Source organism: Tursiops truncatus, chromosome 16 (genome assembly GCF_011762595.2).
Source record: "Tursiops truncatus isolate mTurTru1 chromosome 16, mTurTru1.mat.Y, whole genome shotgun sequence".
Classification (NCBI taxonomy): domain Eukaryota; kingdom Metazoa; phylum Chordata; class Mammalia; order Artiodactyla; family Delphinidae; genus Tursiops; species Tursiops truncatus.
The window spans coordinates 18892790-18906418 of NC_047049.1; the positions used below are offsets into that span (position 1 = coordinate 18892790).

General features: G+C 46.1%; 1 protein-coding gene across 1 annotated transcript in view; it reads right to left on the bottom strand.

Annotated features, from left to right (window-relative positions):
• RBM20 (RNA binding motif protein 20) overlaps positions 1 to 13629 on the bottom strand; it is a 216860-nt gene that overhangs the window by 45660 nt on the left and 157571 nt on the right. The window contains exons 3-5 of the mRNA XM_073793974.1: positions 12747 to 12808; positions 10776 to 10867; positions 9867 to 9964 (exon numbers count right to left, since the gene is read on the bottom strand). Coding sequence (XP_073650075.1) covers positions 9867 to 9964; positions 10776 to 10867; positions 12747 to 12808 — 252 coding nt within the window. The remainder of the gene's footprint in view (positions 1 to 9866; positions 9965 to 10775; positions 10868 to 12746; positions 12809 to 13629) is intronic.

Below are 13629 nucleotides of genomic sequence, written 5' to 3' on the forward strand. Positions count from 1 at the left end.
GCTAAGGAGGACCGAGCCCTTCTCCAGGGAAGACAGGAGGAGGGCTAAGAGGCAGGATCTTTGCCTCTCATTAGGGTGAGGGGTCACACAAAAACGCAGACCCCACTGAGCTCTCGGGCTGGGCAAAGTGGCCAGTCCTCTGAGTTCATCAACAGGAGGGCTGAGGCTGGGTGCTCTGCTGGCTCCTCTGAGCCAGGCACGTTTCTGCCCATGTGACTCTGCTGTGGCCGGCCCGGGCTCACGCGTGCTTGGACAACAGAGCAGACACGCAGGGTAGTTCTGGACCGACCCTGCTCCTTGCCTGTCCCGTTGCCTAGTGACTGGGCACGAGGGCCAGTGCCTTTCTCATTGTGTCCTCCAGACTGAAAGAGCAACTCAAGAGGCTTTTATCCAAGTGTAAGTGTAGCAAGTACTGCTGAGAGCAGAGCATGCCTCCCGAGGAATAAACACCCTCACCGCTGCTGGTCACCAAAGAACGATATGAAGTCACACTGCAGACAAGTTAGAAAGGTGCTAAAATGAGTGAGTCTAAATTAAGATTTTCATTTAAATTTTAAAAGTACATTGCAGCAACATGGATGGACCTAGAGGATTGTGACACTAAGTGAAGTAAGTCAGAGAAAGACAAATATCATATGATATCACTTATATGTGCAATCTAAAAAAAATGATACAAATGAACTTATTTACAAAACAGAAATAGACTCAGACATAGAAAACAAATTTACGGTGACCAAAGGGGAAAGGGGGTAGGGATAAATTAGGAGTTTGGGATTAGCAGATACACACTACTATATATAAAACAAATAAACAACAAGGACCTACTATATGGCAGAGGGAACTATATTCAATATCTTGTAATAAACTATAATGGAAAAGAATCTGAAAAAGAATAGACATATATATGTATAACTGAATCATTTTGCTGTACACCTGAAACTAATACAACATGTAAATCAACTCTACTTCAATAGAAAGTTGTTGGTTTTGAAAAACTAAAAAAAAAAGTATCTATTTACATAGAAAAAAAAGTACATTTCATTGGCTCTTTTTCCTCCCAAGATTTTAATCAGCAATAGAAATTGGATTTTATTGACACCCTTGTCGTCACTTAAAATACTCATGAGATTTTTAGTAATCTTCCAATTAATCATATTAATCTGGAGTTTCTCCACTGGTGAACTGCAGATGGGTTACAGGTATGCCAAGATACTGGCCCCTTGGGGCAAAGCACCTCCAGTGGCCACAAGCAGCTTCTTCACTTTAACCAGTTCCCTTCAGTGTATCATTTTCTAAGGGACCCATGAAATGAAAATCTTGCCCATCAAAAATCTGTGCTGTGTCTGGTGTCAGGGCATGTGAGAAATCTTAACCAGTTAGAAACATTTTTTATGTGTGGTATTCTTTTGCAAATATTTGAGTTAGGGTAGTTCAGTCTACTTTCCTTTCTGTCACTGAACTAAAGTATCTTTTTGTTAAACTCAACTAGGTTCAAAATCATATTTGATTCATAAAGGGTGTGGGGTTATATGTATAATCACTCTATCCTTGAACAGTTCATATAAACATGGCTATTATTTGCCTTACATCCTATGGGAACTCTGGACGATGGGGGAGAAGGGGTGAGAGGACGCAGAATACGGTCTAGGTGGTACTCTTCTAGAGTAAAATCTGTCCACTGGGGTCACAGACGATCCTGAGTGCCTTGGAGCAGACAGCATGATGCCTTATGCTAATTCCCAACCTGGGTTCTCTAAGAAGTCCAAGTCCTGAAGGGTCTTGAAGGTAATATATCAAGGAAGAATTGTTATTTTTGACATTTAAAAAACCGGAGTTGAGGGACTTCCCTGGCGGTCCAGTGGTTCAGACTTTGCCTTCCAATGCAGGGGGTGTGGGTTTCATCCCTGGTCAGGGAGCTAAGATCCCACATGCCCGGCGGCCAAAACACCAAAGCATAAAACAGAAGCAATATTGTAACAAATTCAATAAAGACTTTAAAAACTTTAAAAACAAACAAACAAAAGAACCTGAGTCGAGATCATACTTTGAGTTTCTTTACTGAGATGCTAATCTTGGTTAGATCCTTACCCTGATGAGAAAGTCTGTTTGGTGTGTCTGTGTTTTTCGATTCATAAAAATGGGGAGCTAGTTAATTACTCACTAATGTAAGTACTTTGGCAGATACAGTACTTTTGCCAAACATGAAATGCAGGACAGGTGCTGCTCGAGGTAGGAGTAATAACCGAAAACGGTTTGGGCTGTAAAAAGCACAAGACTTCCTGATGTAGTGAAAGAACCTGATCTTGGAAGACAGAGGGCTGGGTTTCAGTCCCAGCTCAGCGACCGATTAGGTACACGACAAGGACAAACCAGTTTTCCTTTCTGGGCCTTAGTTCCCCAGTGTCTGGAATGAGGAAGTTAGTCTATACGTCTTAAGTCCTCTCCAGATGTAAAATATCCATGCTTATGTGGCTCAAAGTTCTAAAATTCCACTCCTCTCAGAAGCCTTGCCAAGCTAAACCCTAAGATCCAGGTTAATGATAAGTTTCCCCAACTGTGTTGGGCAAAAACAGGAAGTCTGTGTTTTTCCCACTCCCTGTCCCAATGAATGTAATGTTTGTCCTCCCACTCTGTGTGCTCAGCCGTTTCAGCATGCATGCATATGTGCACAAGCACGGCCACTGTTCAGACAGGCCTGTATGTGCTGGTGCTGGTTTCATCTTTACAGGGCTGAAGATAAGCTCCAAGCAGTGAGCACCTTGCCAATGTGCTCTGCCCTGAGAAAGACTCTGCTCCCTGAATGAACGAGGGGAGTTGAGATCATATACCGAGATAAACTAAAGACACGTGGGAACGCTGCCTCTCTGAGGACAGACACACATCAGGTGTGTGCCGCCTCACGGTCTTCAGGCACCAGTGCCAGGCCAGTGGGAATATCAGACAGACCTGGGTCTGTGTCCCTGCTCCCCAGTGACTACCGTGGGCAAGTTACTGAATTTCTCCAAGCCTGAGTTTGTTTGTCTATAAACCAGGGAAAATAAACATTGATTCCACAGGACCGTTTAGAAGACAAAAATGCCACAATGTATGTAAAGTGCCTTTGTGCAAGGCCTGGCATCAGCAGGCTTCCATAAATAAATATTTGTCTCCTTCTTTCCTCCAGTGGTTAAAGGATGTGCTATGATGCTCCTGGACTGGGGAAAAAAAAGTAACTGTACTGTGATTATGTAAGAGAAAGTCTGTGTTCTTAGGAAATTCATGCTGAGGTAGTTAGGAGTGAAGAGGTACCATGTCTCCAATGGTTCAGGAGAAATACGCATAGATCATTAGATGGATGGATGGATGGATGAATGGATGGATGGATGAACAGATAAAGATAGAGATGGTTGGAGAGACAGATGATAAAGAGACAGAGACAGAAGAGACACAGAGAGAGAATGATGAAGTAAATGGGCCAAAATGTAAAAACAGTAGTAAATCTAGGCAAAAGGTATATGTGGGGGGAGTGTTCCTTATACCTTTCTTGCAACTTTTCTGTAAGTCTGAATTATATTAAAATTAAAAGTTACTAAAATAAATTTTAAAAGATGTGCTCTGGGGCAGAAGAGCAGCTGGGTTTAGAGAGAATTGTGAGACCTGGTGTTGATGAGCTCCGCTAACATCCCACCTCATGGTCTGCCTGCTGAGCTCCCAGGAGGCACACATGCGACAGTGCATTTGGAACTTCCCAGTCCAAGGTCAAATCTCTAAGAGAGCTAAGGCGTCTGGGCTGTAACTGAAGCCCTCATTACTAACCTAAGGGGACAATCGTCCTTCACCAGCCCGGAGGACACTTCAGTCCGCTCGTAGACCAGCACGACCCGAATGCGCCTACGTGTAATCAGGCGCCTGGGCTGTACATTTTCACAGGCTGGGGTCACTCATTTAAAACCAGATGCTGCTTCCAATGGTTCACGCAGCCGAGTCCAAGACCTCTCAAGTCACCCACAAATCTTTTATAGATGGGTGGAAATGTGAAAAGAGCAGACTTGTGTAGGAAGATTCTGAGACCTTTCAATGCCCTCCGACGCAGGTGGGAACGGGCTTCGCAGATGAGTTCAAAGAACAGCACCAGTTCAAATAACTCACAGAGCTGCAATAAAAATGTGGCTCAGGGCAAGAGGCCTGCGGGGTGAGAGAAGTCTCTCAAAGTGCTTCTTAGAGCTTCTAAGTGCTTCTACGAAATGTAGATTCGATCTTCAGTAAACAATAAACAATTTTCTCTGCTCCAGCCTGATCTCCTTTGATGTGACCTAATTTCCTCTGGCACACAGTCTGTGGGCCTCTGCTGGGTTTGTGCTAAACAAACCTGAGGACAGACACAGGGCAAATGTTTATTTCTCATGATGTTGATTTCGAACATACTATGCAGAGATTGAATGGGCATGAGTTCCAAAGCTATGGACCTTGGTGTAACTTGGAGGATAGAAAGATGTCTTTATTGATACTTTCAAATATTTTATAAAGTATATTACCTTTGACTTAGAGAAAATCTACTTTTATTGGTGCCGGATTGCCTACGGGTCTTGGGTGGCTCATGTGATGAGCAACTTCAACATTACTGTAAACTTTAGAGTCATGGAACCTTAAAACCAGGAGGTCATCTGGTCCACACTCATCAATGTGTATGCAGACACTGATGCCTGGGAGAAGGTAAGGAACTTAATCTGTGGGCAATGAAGTAGGGGTAGATGTGTGATAACAACTCTCACTGAAAAACCAGTCAATCACAGACTTGATAAATTACGGTAAACGTACACAATAGACGGTGTTACAACATCTGAGAGTGTTTTATGTTCAGATGTGAAAAGATGTCTATAAATCAATTAAAATATGTCTTGAGAGTTTATGTTTAGTGAAAAAAAACCAAGTTGCACAACAGATGATATGGGGTAATCTGACTTTCCCCAAAATATATACTTTTAGAAAATGAACATGCACATGTACACTAGCTAGAGATAGATAGCTATAGGCAAAGACATTTACCTTTGGCTTTCTCTGCAGGGTTAGAGTTTCTATTTTTTATATCTCTGTTACCGTTTAAAATTTTTTACATCATTTTACTGGCTTTGCAACAAGAAAAAATAATTCAGATTTGTAAAAAGAAAAGGAAAAAACCCAGAAAACAAAACCTACCCAGGTCTCCTGTTTCCCCACTCGTTGCTCTTTTCGAAAATGTACAAGGTGACCCCTGCCCAGGGGACAAGAGCGAGGACAGAGCTGGAATGGTGAGGGAGGGTGCCACATCAGTTAAGAACTCTCCATGCTCTTTGGCGGTCAGGAGACCAGAGTGCTCTGAGCCACGGACCCAGAAGGCCAAGCTGGACAGACAGATGTTCAAGAAACAGCCAGCAATCTGAGGGACAACGTATGACTTAAACCTCTGGTCTTTCAAAAACATTTCTATTTTCCTGTGCCTCAGTTTCCTTATTTATACACGTTTTCTGGTGTGCAGGGTCCTGGAGAGAAAGAAACCATAAAAACAATGTGTATCGTCCCAGGCCAGGGAGGCCCCATCTGAGGCACCAGCACTAAATAAACTCCAAGGTGGCTGTGAAAACTACAAGGCGGTTTTCCGGGGACAGCCAGCAGGCAAAGTGCATCTCAGGCAGGCGCAAGAAAACGATTTACAGCCTGAGAAGGCCCCTATGGCCCCTTCTAGAAACCTGATTACTCTGTTTATGACAACTCAGGCAGCAAAGGATAAAGTGCGTCTGCTCTGTCAAATGGCAGAAGCTTAAGTGAAAGTGAATGCTCCTCTCCCAGGACTCTGGGGCTGGAGGACCCTGGGGTTGGAGGGGACAGACACAAAGCACCCACCCTCGGCAAATGCAGCACACGACTGTCACTTCAGTGCCCCCATCTCTGTCAGAAATAAACATGGAAACAAAGGGCTTGCATTCCCACCGAGCTGAGACAAATGTAAATTCAGCCAAGCCTGGGCTTGGGGGAGGCCGTAGATGCGTCATGTGGTCATTATAGATGTCGTGGCAGTTCAGATACCCTCTGAAGCCTCAGTCATGACACGGAGCACCCTGTCACTGTGTTCCCCTGCTTAAAAACAGAGGGCTTTAGAAGGAAAAACTGCTCTTTGCTCCATAAACAATAGTGATATGACAATGGCTGAGTCCTGGCTGTTCCAGCTTTTACTCAACGAAATGTGTTTCTGAAAAGACTCATGTAAACGGAATCAGGCAGAAAAAGCCCTGGCACTGGACTGGAACACACTCCTGGAGGAAAAGGCATCAAAGACTTTATGGGTTCTCTATAGTAGCTGGAAGGGGGGAAGTGGGAGGAATTTCACTGTCCTCCTTAAATATTTCTTTTCTGTTTGAATTTTCACAAAAAGCAGAAATATGTAAACAGAAAAAACCAACAGAATGCAAAAGGAGCTCGCTGGCCACTCGTGGAGCCCAGAAAAGCATCCTCTGGTAACACAGTAACCACCCCTTGATGTATCTACTTATCTTGGTAGGTCAGCATTTGTAGGCAGAAAAAAACCCAATAATTTTTCTGAGGAACTCTCCTGCTACTTAAAGGAGCCTCGCAGAGCATCGTAGCAGATTCATCAGCTCTTCATTTCTCGGCTCTTCTCCAGAGGTCAATATTTTTGGATTTCAGGTTTTTCCAAAGTGACATACCCACATTCGATAGCATTTGCCAGAAATGGCAACAAGAGGACCAGAAGCCGACAGAAGGATGTGAACATCTAGGCACTGATGATGCAGGGAGTGGCTGGGGCAAACTGTGTCCTCATCCCCCAGATTATCCTTGGGAAGCTCACGTGACCAGCAAGGCTTCGCAGCACTTGTAACGATAAAACCAGTCAGATGAGAGCTCTTCACCTCCAATGGGTATATAGAAATGCCTCCAAATGTCGGGTTCATCTTGGGAGACACTGTCACGGTACAGGAGAATTCGGCTGCTGGGTCTGATGGCCTTTTCACCTTTTGCTCCACGGCTGCTGGCCAAAGCCTGAGAAGTCCTCATCGCCCCAGGCAGCCTCAGAGCCTGCTAAGCAGCTTGTGGAGTGGGAGTGGGGGAGGAGGGAACTTACTAATGAGAGAATCATCACGAGGGAGAGAAGTCAGAGACCCTCAGAGCTGGGTAGCAGCACTTAGCGGTTAAAAATGAGGCTTCTAGATAGAGCCGGGTTCCCTGGGTTCAAATCCCAGTGCTGCCATTTACCAGCTGTGTGACCTTAGGCAGGTTACTTAGTGTCTCTGTGCCTCAGTTTCCTCCCCTCACAGAGTTGTCTGGAGGATTAAATGAGCTAATACATACAAAAAAATGCTAAGAATGTGTTGGGCACTATGTAAATGTGCTATTATGATCATATCCGACAATTTCTGGGCTCTCCATCATCTTCCTGCTGCTGCCAGTGCTGAAAGCAAAATGTTCCTTGGGTTGCTTCTCAGGCTCAAGCCAGATGAATGCCCATCTCTAGGCGTCTGGAGGAAACTGTACTCATGAATGGTCACGTGTCAGCAGATCGCTCGTGCCTGCCCCTCACCTAAGTAAAGCCCTTCCGTGGGAGCCTCTCAGCATCTCTCGGGCTGGGGAGGGCAGATATGACTACAGGGATTCCCAGACAGATTCGCAAGGAGGAACGCTGACACTGAGACTGGCCCCAAATCACATGACCAGCGGACAGAGCTGGCCTTAGCACAGGTTCCCCACAGCAGGCTAAACAGACTCGTTACACAAAAATAGCCATTATTACTTCTTACACACTGCATGGTTCACAAAGCATTGTCACCTACATGGTCTCATTTGACCCTCACGAGGGCAGGACGATGCTGGTCTACCCTCAGACCATCGAATCAGGAGACTGTGCTCAAATGGCCACATAAGATGTTCCGAGATTAGAGGCATAATCAGAAGGATCAAAGCCAAGTGAAAACCTAACTTCAAAAGTCATTATTAGGAGAGTATTTTCCCCATTTAAGGAAATAGAGCCTCAGAGAAGTAAAGCCATTTGCCCAAGGCCTCTCAGCTGCAGGATCCGGAACTGGGACATGAACTTAGGGCCTCTTGCCTCCCTATCCACAGCAAAGGGCCTCTGGTTCACTGGTCAGTGCCGGAGGACGCAGTTGAGGCACAGACAGACACAGAGTCACCCTGCCCTTGCCTCTCCTCGCTCCCTCAGCCCCTGCCCCTTCATAAAGGGACTCAGTTGACACGGGCTCTCTTTCCCGTGCCCAGACCCCTGGCCCATCTGGCACCCAGCCCTGCCTCCCCTGTCTGGGTCACAGCCCCTTTCCGCTCAGTGCTGGGGTCTCAGAACTGGCTCCGTGGTCCACAGTGTGGGAAACAGGCCCTGGGGTAGGTGGTGCTGGAGCGGACAGCGCCCCCATGGGACACAAGGTCAAGTCATCGGGCGTCTGACTCCAAGACAAATGCCAGGTTCACTGAACCCAGCCATTCTGCTCTCCTAGGACTGACCCCAAGCTGTCACTGACGGGCCATGGCTCTCAGCCTGAAGACTGAAGAGGGAAACCACAACATTCCTTCACACACGGGCTTGCAGACAGGGGCTCCATCTTGAAGCACGTCTCCCCGAAACACAAATAAACAGACACAAACAAATGGAAATCTCGGCCCAGACAGGCCTCACTTCTCATCATGAACCTCTTCGCCTCCCCACTCACTCAGCCCCCAGGGTCTAAAACCTACACTTCTCTGCTTGCTCTTCCTGAGTTTTGCTCAAATGCCCCGACAGACACGTGGAAGGGACGGCACGTGGAGGCCCGCTCTGCTGAGCGCAAGAAGAAAGAGCCTGCAGCTGCTCACATCACGAATTGGAAAAATACAGGCACAGGCAAAACCACACAGACACGCGCCCTCGAGCAGGGTTCAGTCAAACACAGTTTGCTTTACAGGTGGCTCTGCGGCTCCCACCCCCTTCCCCACATTTGCCAGGGAGGAAGAGAAGCTGGGCAGCTCCTGGGGGACCAGGCTACACGCAGGGGGAAAACTGAGGTGGGGAGAGCGAGTTGTCACAATTGCTGGAAAAAGGAGGAATGAATCTTTAGAGCTTTGGGGGACGAAAGTGCCCGTTGTAGAGAGGAAGGAACACAAACACAACTAAAAACGAAGTATTGATATTATGCAGACGTCACCATTTCCCCAAGGGGTCAAAAATACCACTAGTGCACGGTCCGTACTTTTCAAACACATTTTCTCTTTCTGTTCAAGTTTCAGAATTACCCACTCACAGGAAATGGTCCACTTCAATAAAATGTCCAAGTCTTAGAAAACACACAGCACACACACACACACACACACACACACACACACACACACACACACACATATACACACACACACACAAAACCCTCATACTTATTTTTTTCTAAACCAGTGCTGAATGCTAGAAAATCTTTGAGTGCTTTCAATTTTAAGAAATTATGTCAGCTTTTTAATCTATGTGTTTCAACACCAGCTGGACTGAATTAAACAACTCTTTTTTAAAAAAAATATTCATCCATTTATTTATTTATTTGGCTGTGCCGGGTCCCAGTTGTGGCATGTGGGATCTCCAGTTGCGGCATGCAAACTCCCAGCTGTGGCACACAGGATCCAGTTCCCTGACCAGGGACTGAACCCAGGCCCCCTGCACTGGGAGCGTGGAGCCCCAGCCTGTGGACCACCAGGGAAAACCCTGAATTAAACAACTCTTGACCTCTGCTTTCCTGCTCTGCACTAAGCCCCATCTGTGCCAGCTTCACCCCAGCCCCTTCTGTACCTCTACACCCAGGCAGAGCAGGTGATACAAATGCGTTGATGATGACAAATGACAGCGGAGAAAATGCTTCTGTACTCACATTTGTCCCTGGGGAAGCTGAAGGGAATGCGGGATTTGACTGAGTAAATGACCTCGCAGGAATGGCCGCATATGATGTTCCAAGATTTGAGGAGTAATCTAAACGGTAAATTACACAAAACTGGGTGAAAACCTAGTCATTTCCTTGACCTTCAGAAGTCATTATTTATGGATATGTGCAAGAGTAATGTTCCTCCTATTTAAAACTAAAAATGACATTTTACTAAATGTTCTTTTAAAAAAATATTAAATTTAGCTTTTCTTTCTTGAAATAAATCATTCTTTCTCATAAATGTTTAAAAGTCGTAAGGCAAACATAATAAAATAACTGGTTTAAGCCCCCCAAAATAAAGTCATTATTAGGACAGAAGTGGGAAGAGAAAAGTGAAAATTCCATTTTAACACAGTGATTAGTGATTGGCATGATTATACTTCTGGGCATGTTGATAACCAGCAAAGCTTTACGTCTAAAACACGTAGAAAACACTGAGGAGGCCAGAGAGCAGACCCAATGCATTTTAGCATCTTGGGATCTGTTTGCTTTATAGATGTGTCCACAAAGGCACATCGGGGACATTTGGTTATTAAAGATGGGGAGTAAATGTCAAACAGATAGCTAGTGGGAAGCAGCCGCATAGCACAGGGAGATCAGCTCGGTGCTGTGTGTCCACCTAGAGGGGTGGGATAGGGAGGGTGGGAGGGAGGGAGATGCAAGAGGGAAGAGATATGGGGACATATGTATATGTATAACTGTTTCACTTTGTTATAAAGCAGAAACTAACACAACATTGTAAAGCAATTACACTCCAATAAAGATGTTAAAAAAATAAATAAATAAAGGTGGGGACTAAGAAGCCTTTGGAAAACTGATTTCTGCTTCAAGCTGCTGATCTGTGGGGCCCTTTCTCACCTTCGTTCCCAGCAGGGTTATAAACGGCTGTGCTGTTGGGAGAGGCACACAGTGTTCCCTCTGCAGAACCGAGTACACACCGGACAGCGGCGCTGGAGAGGGGTGAAAAAGGGGAACCAGTTACTCAATAAGTTAAACAAAGAATTGCCATGTGACCCAGAAATTCCACTCCAAGGCTTAGACCCCAAATAGCAGAAAATAAATGTTCAAACAGAGATGTTCACAGCAGCCCTATTCATAATAACCAAAAGGTAGAAACACCCCAAATACAGATCAAAAGATGAATGGATAAACACAATGTTTTTATATATATATATATATATATATATATATATATATATATATATATAAAAAATATTATTCAGCCATAAAAAGGCTACATACGCTACAATGTGGGTAAACCTTGAAAATATGCTAAGTGAAAAAGCCAGTCACAAAAGGTCACATGTTATATGATTCTATTCATATTCAATGCTCAGAAGAAGCAAATCCATGAAGACAGAAAGCAGAGTAGTGGTTGCCAGGGGCGGGGGGTAGGGAGGGGGAATGGGGAGTGACTGCCTAATGGATATAAGTTTCCTCTGGGAGTGATGAAAATGTTCTGGAACTAGAGACTGGTAGTATTTGCAAAACCTTGTGAATGTGCTAAATACCATTGAACTGTACACCTTAAAGTGGTTAACATGGTGAGTCTTATCACAATGAAAGAATGGGGAGCCAGAAAAGAAATGCCTTTTTAAAATCACTTTTTTAAATTGTGGTAAAATACACATAACATAAAACGTACCATCTTAACCATTTTTAAGTGTACGGTTCGGTGGCATTGAGTACATTCACACTGTTTGGCAACCATCACTACCCTCCATCTTCCGAAGAACTCTTTCCCATCTTGTAAAACGGAAGCTCTGTACTACCTCCCCAGCCCCTTCTCCCCGCCCCTGGCAGCCACCCTTCTACTTTCTGTCTCTATGAATCTGACGACTCTCAGTACTTCCTGGAAGTGGAATCACACAGCATTTGTCCTTTTGTGACTGGCTTATCTCACTTAGAGTAACGTCCTCAAGGTTCACCCATGTTGTTGCCTGTGTCAGAAATTCCTTCCTTTTGAAGGCTGAATAATATCCCACTGTAAACACAGACCACATGTGTTTATCTATTTACCTGGCCTGGACATTTGGGTTGCTTCTACCTGTTGGTTACTGTAAATAAGGAAGGGAGGCCTTTTGGATGAGCTCATTTCAAAACACTTAACCCCATCCTCTGTTCTACACCCCTGGGCCCAGGCTCCTCTCTTCTGTGTGGGTATCTGGAACCCCTTCCTCACTGGTCTCCCCGAGTCTGCCTTTGCCCCCATCACCTATTCTCAGCATGGCAGCCAGGGTCCCAGTCAGTGAAGCCAGAGCACATCCCTTCTCTGCTCAGCCCTCCAGGGCTCCAGTCCCATTCAAATCAAAAGTGAAAGTCCTCTCCACAAGCCCCAGTGCTCAGGATGCAGCCCCACTACTTCCCTGGCTCCTCCCCCCAGGTACTCCGCACTGCTCACACTGATGCTGCCTGAGCATCCCTGGACCACGCCAGGGCCCTCAAACTCGCTGTTCCTTCTGCTGGGAGTGCATGTCCCCCAGACGGCCACAGTTCATTCCATGCCCTCCTGGGATGTCCTCAGTGAGGCCTTCCCATCACCAGCCCCTCTGAGTGTGCACACACACACACACACACACACTTCCTGCCTCTGCCCTGATGCCGTTTTCTGCTTAGCGTTTAGCACCAGAGATGCTATAGAGTTCACTAGTTTATCGTCTGACACTGCCCCACCCCCCTGCCATTAAGTGTAAAGCTCCTTGAGAACAGAGATTTGCTTGTTTTGTCCTCTGCTCTTTCCCCAGCAAGAACAAAGCAAGGCACACAGTAAGTGCTCAGTGAACGTGCGCTGAGTGCATGCATGAACCTGTCCTCCTGGACAGCACTTACTTTTCAGAGAAGAGCAGGCATTTCTGAGCATGGAGTTTCCCTTTCACATGCAGCTCCCAGTCCTAGGCCAGAAGGAGAGAAAAATGACCGAAGGAGAACTGAGCCCCCAGGAAGGCAGTGGATGAGTACAGATTTCCTCCTAAGGGCAGGGAGGGCAGAGTGCCCAGATGCTGGACCAGCCCTGCTGATGCCTCTCCCTCCCCTGCTCCCCTCCCATCCAGGCTCCTCCCCCGTTCCTGCCTCCCTAACCAGCCGTCACTGTCATCATCATCATCATCATCATCGGCCTCCACCTGCACATCCCATGCCTATCTTGGACAGGAGCCCAGATTCACAAGTCCGATTTCCTCTTCCCCTCTCAGGGGGCCCCTGGTCCCACCACACCTCCGATGTACATATGAGAATCTGGCAGGTGGACTCCCAGGGAGTTGCAAAGCCTTACAAAAGACTTATGACAGACAAAATCCTCCATCAACTCCCACGTTAGCCGGCCCCCTCCTGAGACAGGAGGTGAGAGGGTATGGTCCACCCAAGTGACAGGGATGCGTTTGCATGACATAATCCAAGCAGGGGTGAATGACACACTGTGGTGTGTTGCCCGCTAAACAAGGATTACTATGCTCTGCAGACAAGATGAGAGACAAGAGGCCGTACAGCTCAGTGATAAGAGGCACAGGCTCTGGGAGGGTCAGACCCACGTTTGAATCTCCACTCCACCACTTTCTGGCTATGGGGCCCTGGACAAGTCATTTCATCTCTCTGGGCCTCAGTTTTTGCATCTGTAAAATGAGTATAATAATAGTATCTACCTTGGAGAGTTACCGCTGACACAGAGGAAGGGTTTAATATCTGCTAACTGCAATTATTCTTGCTTTGGAATATT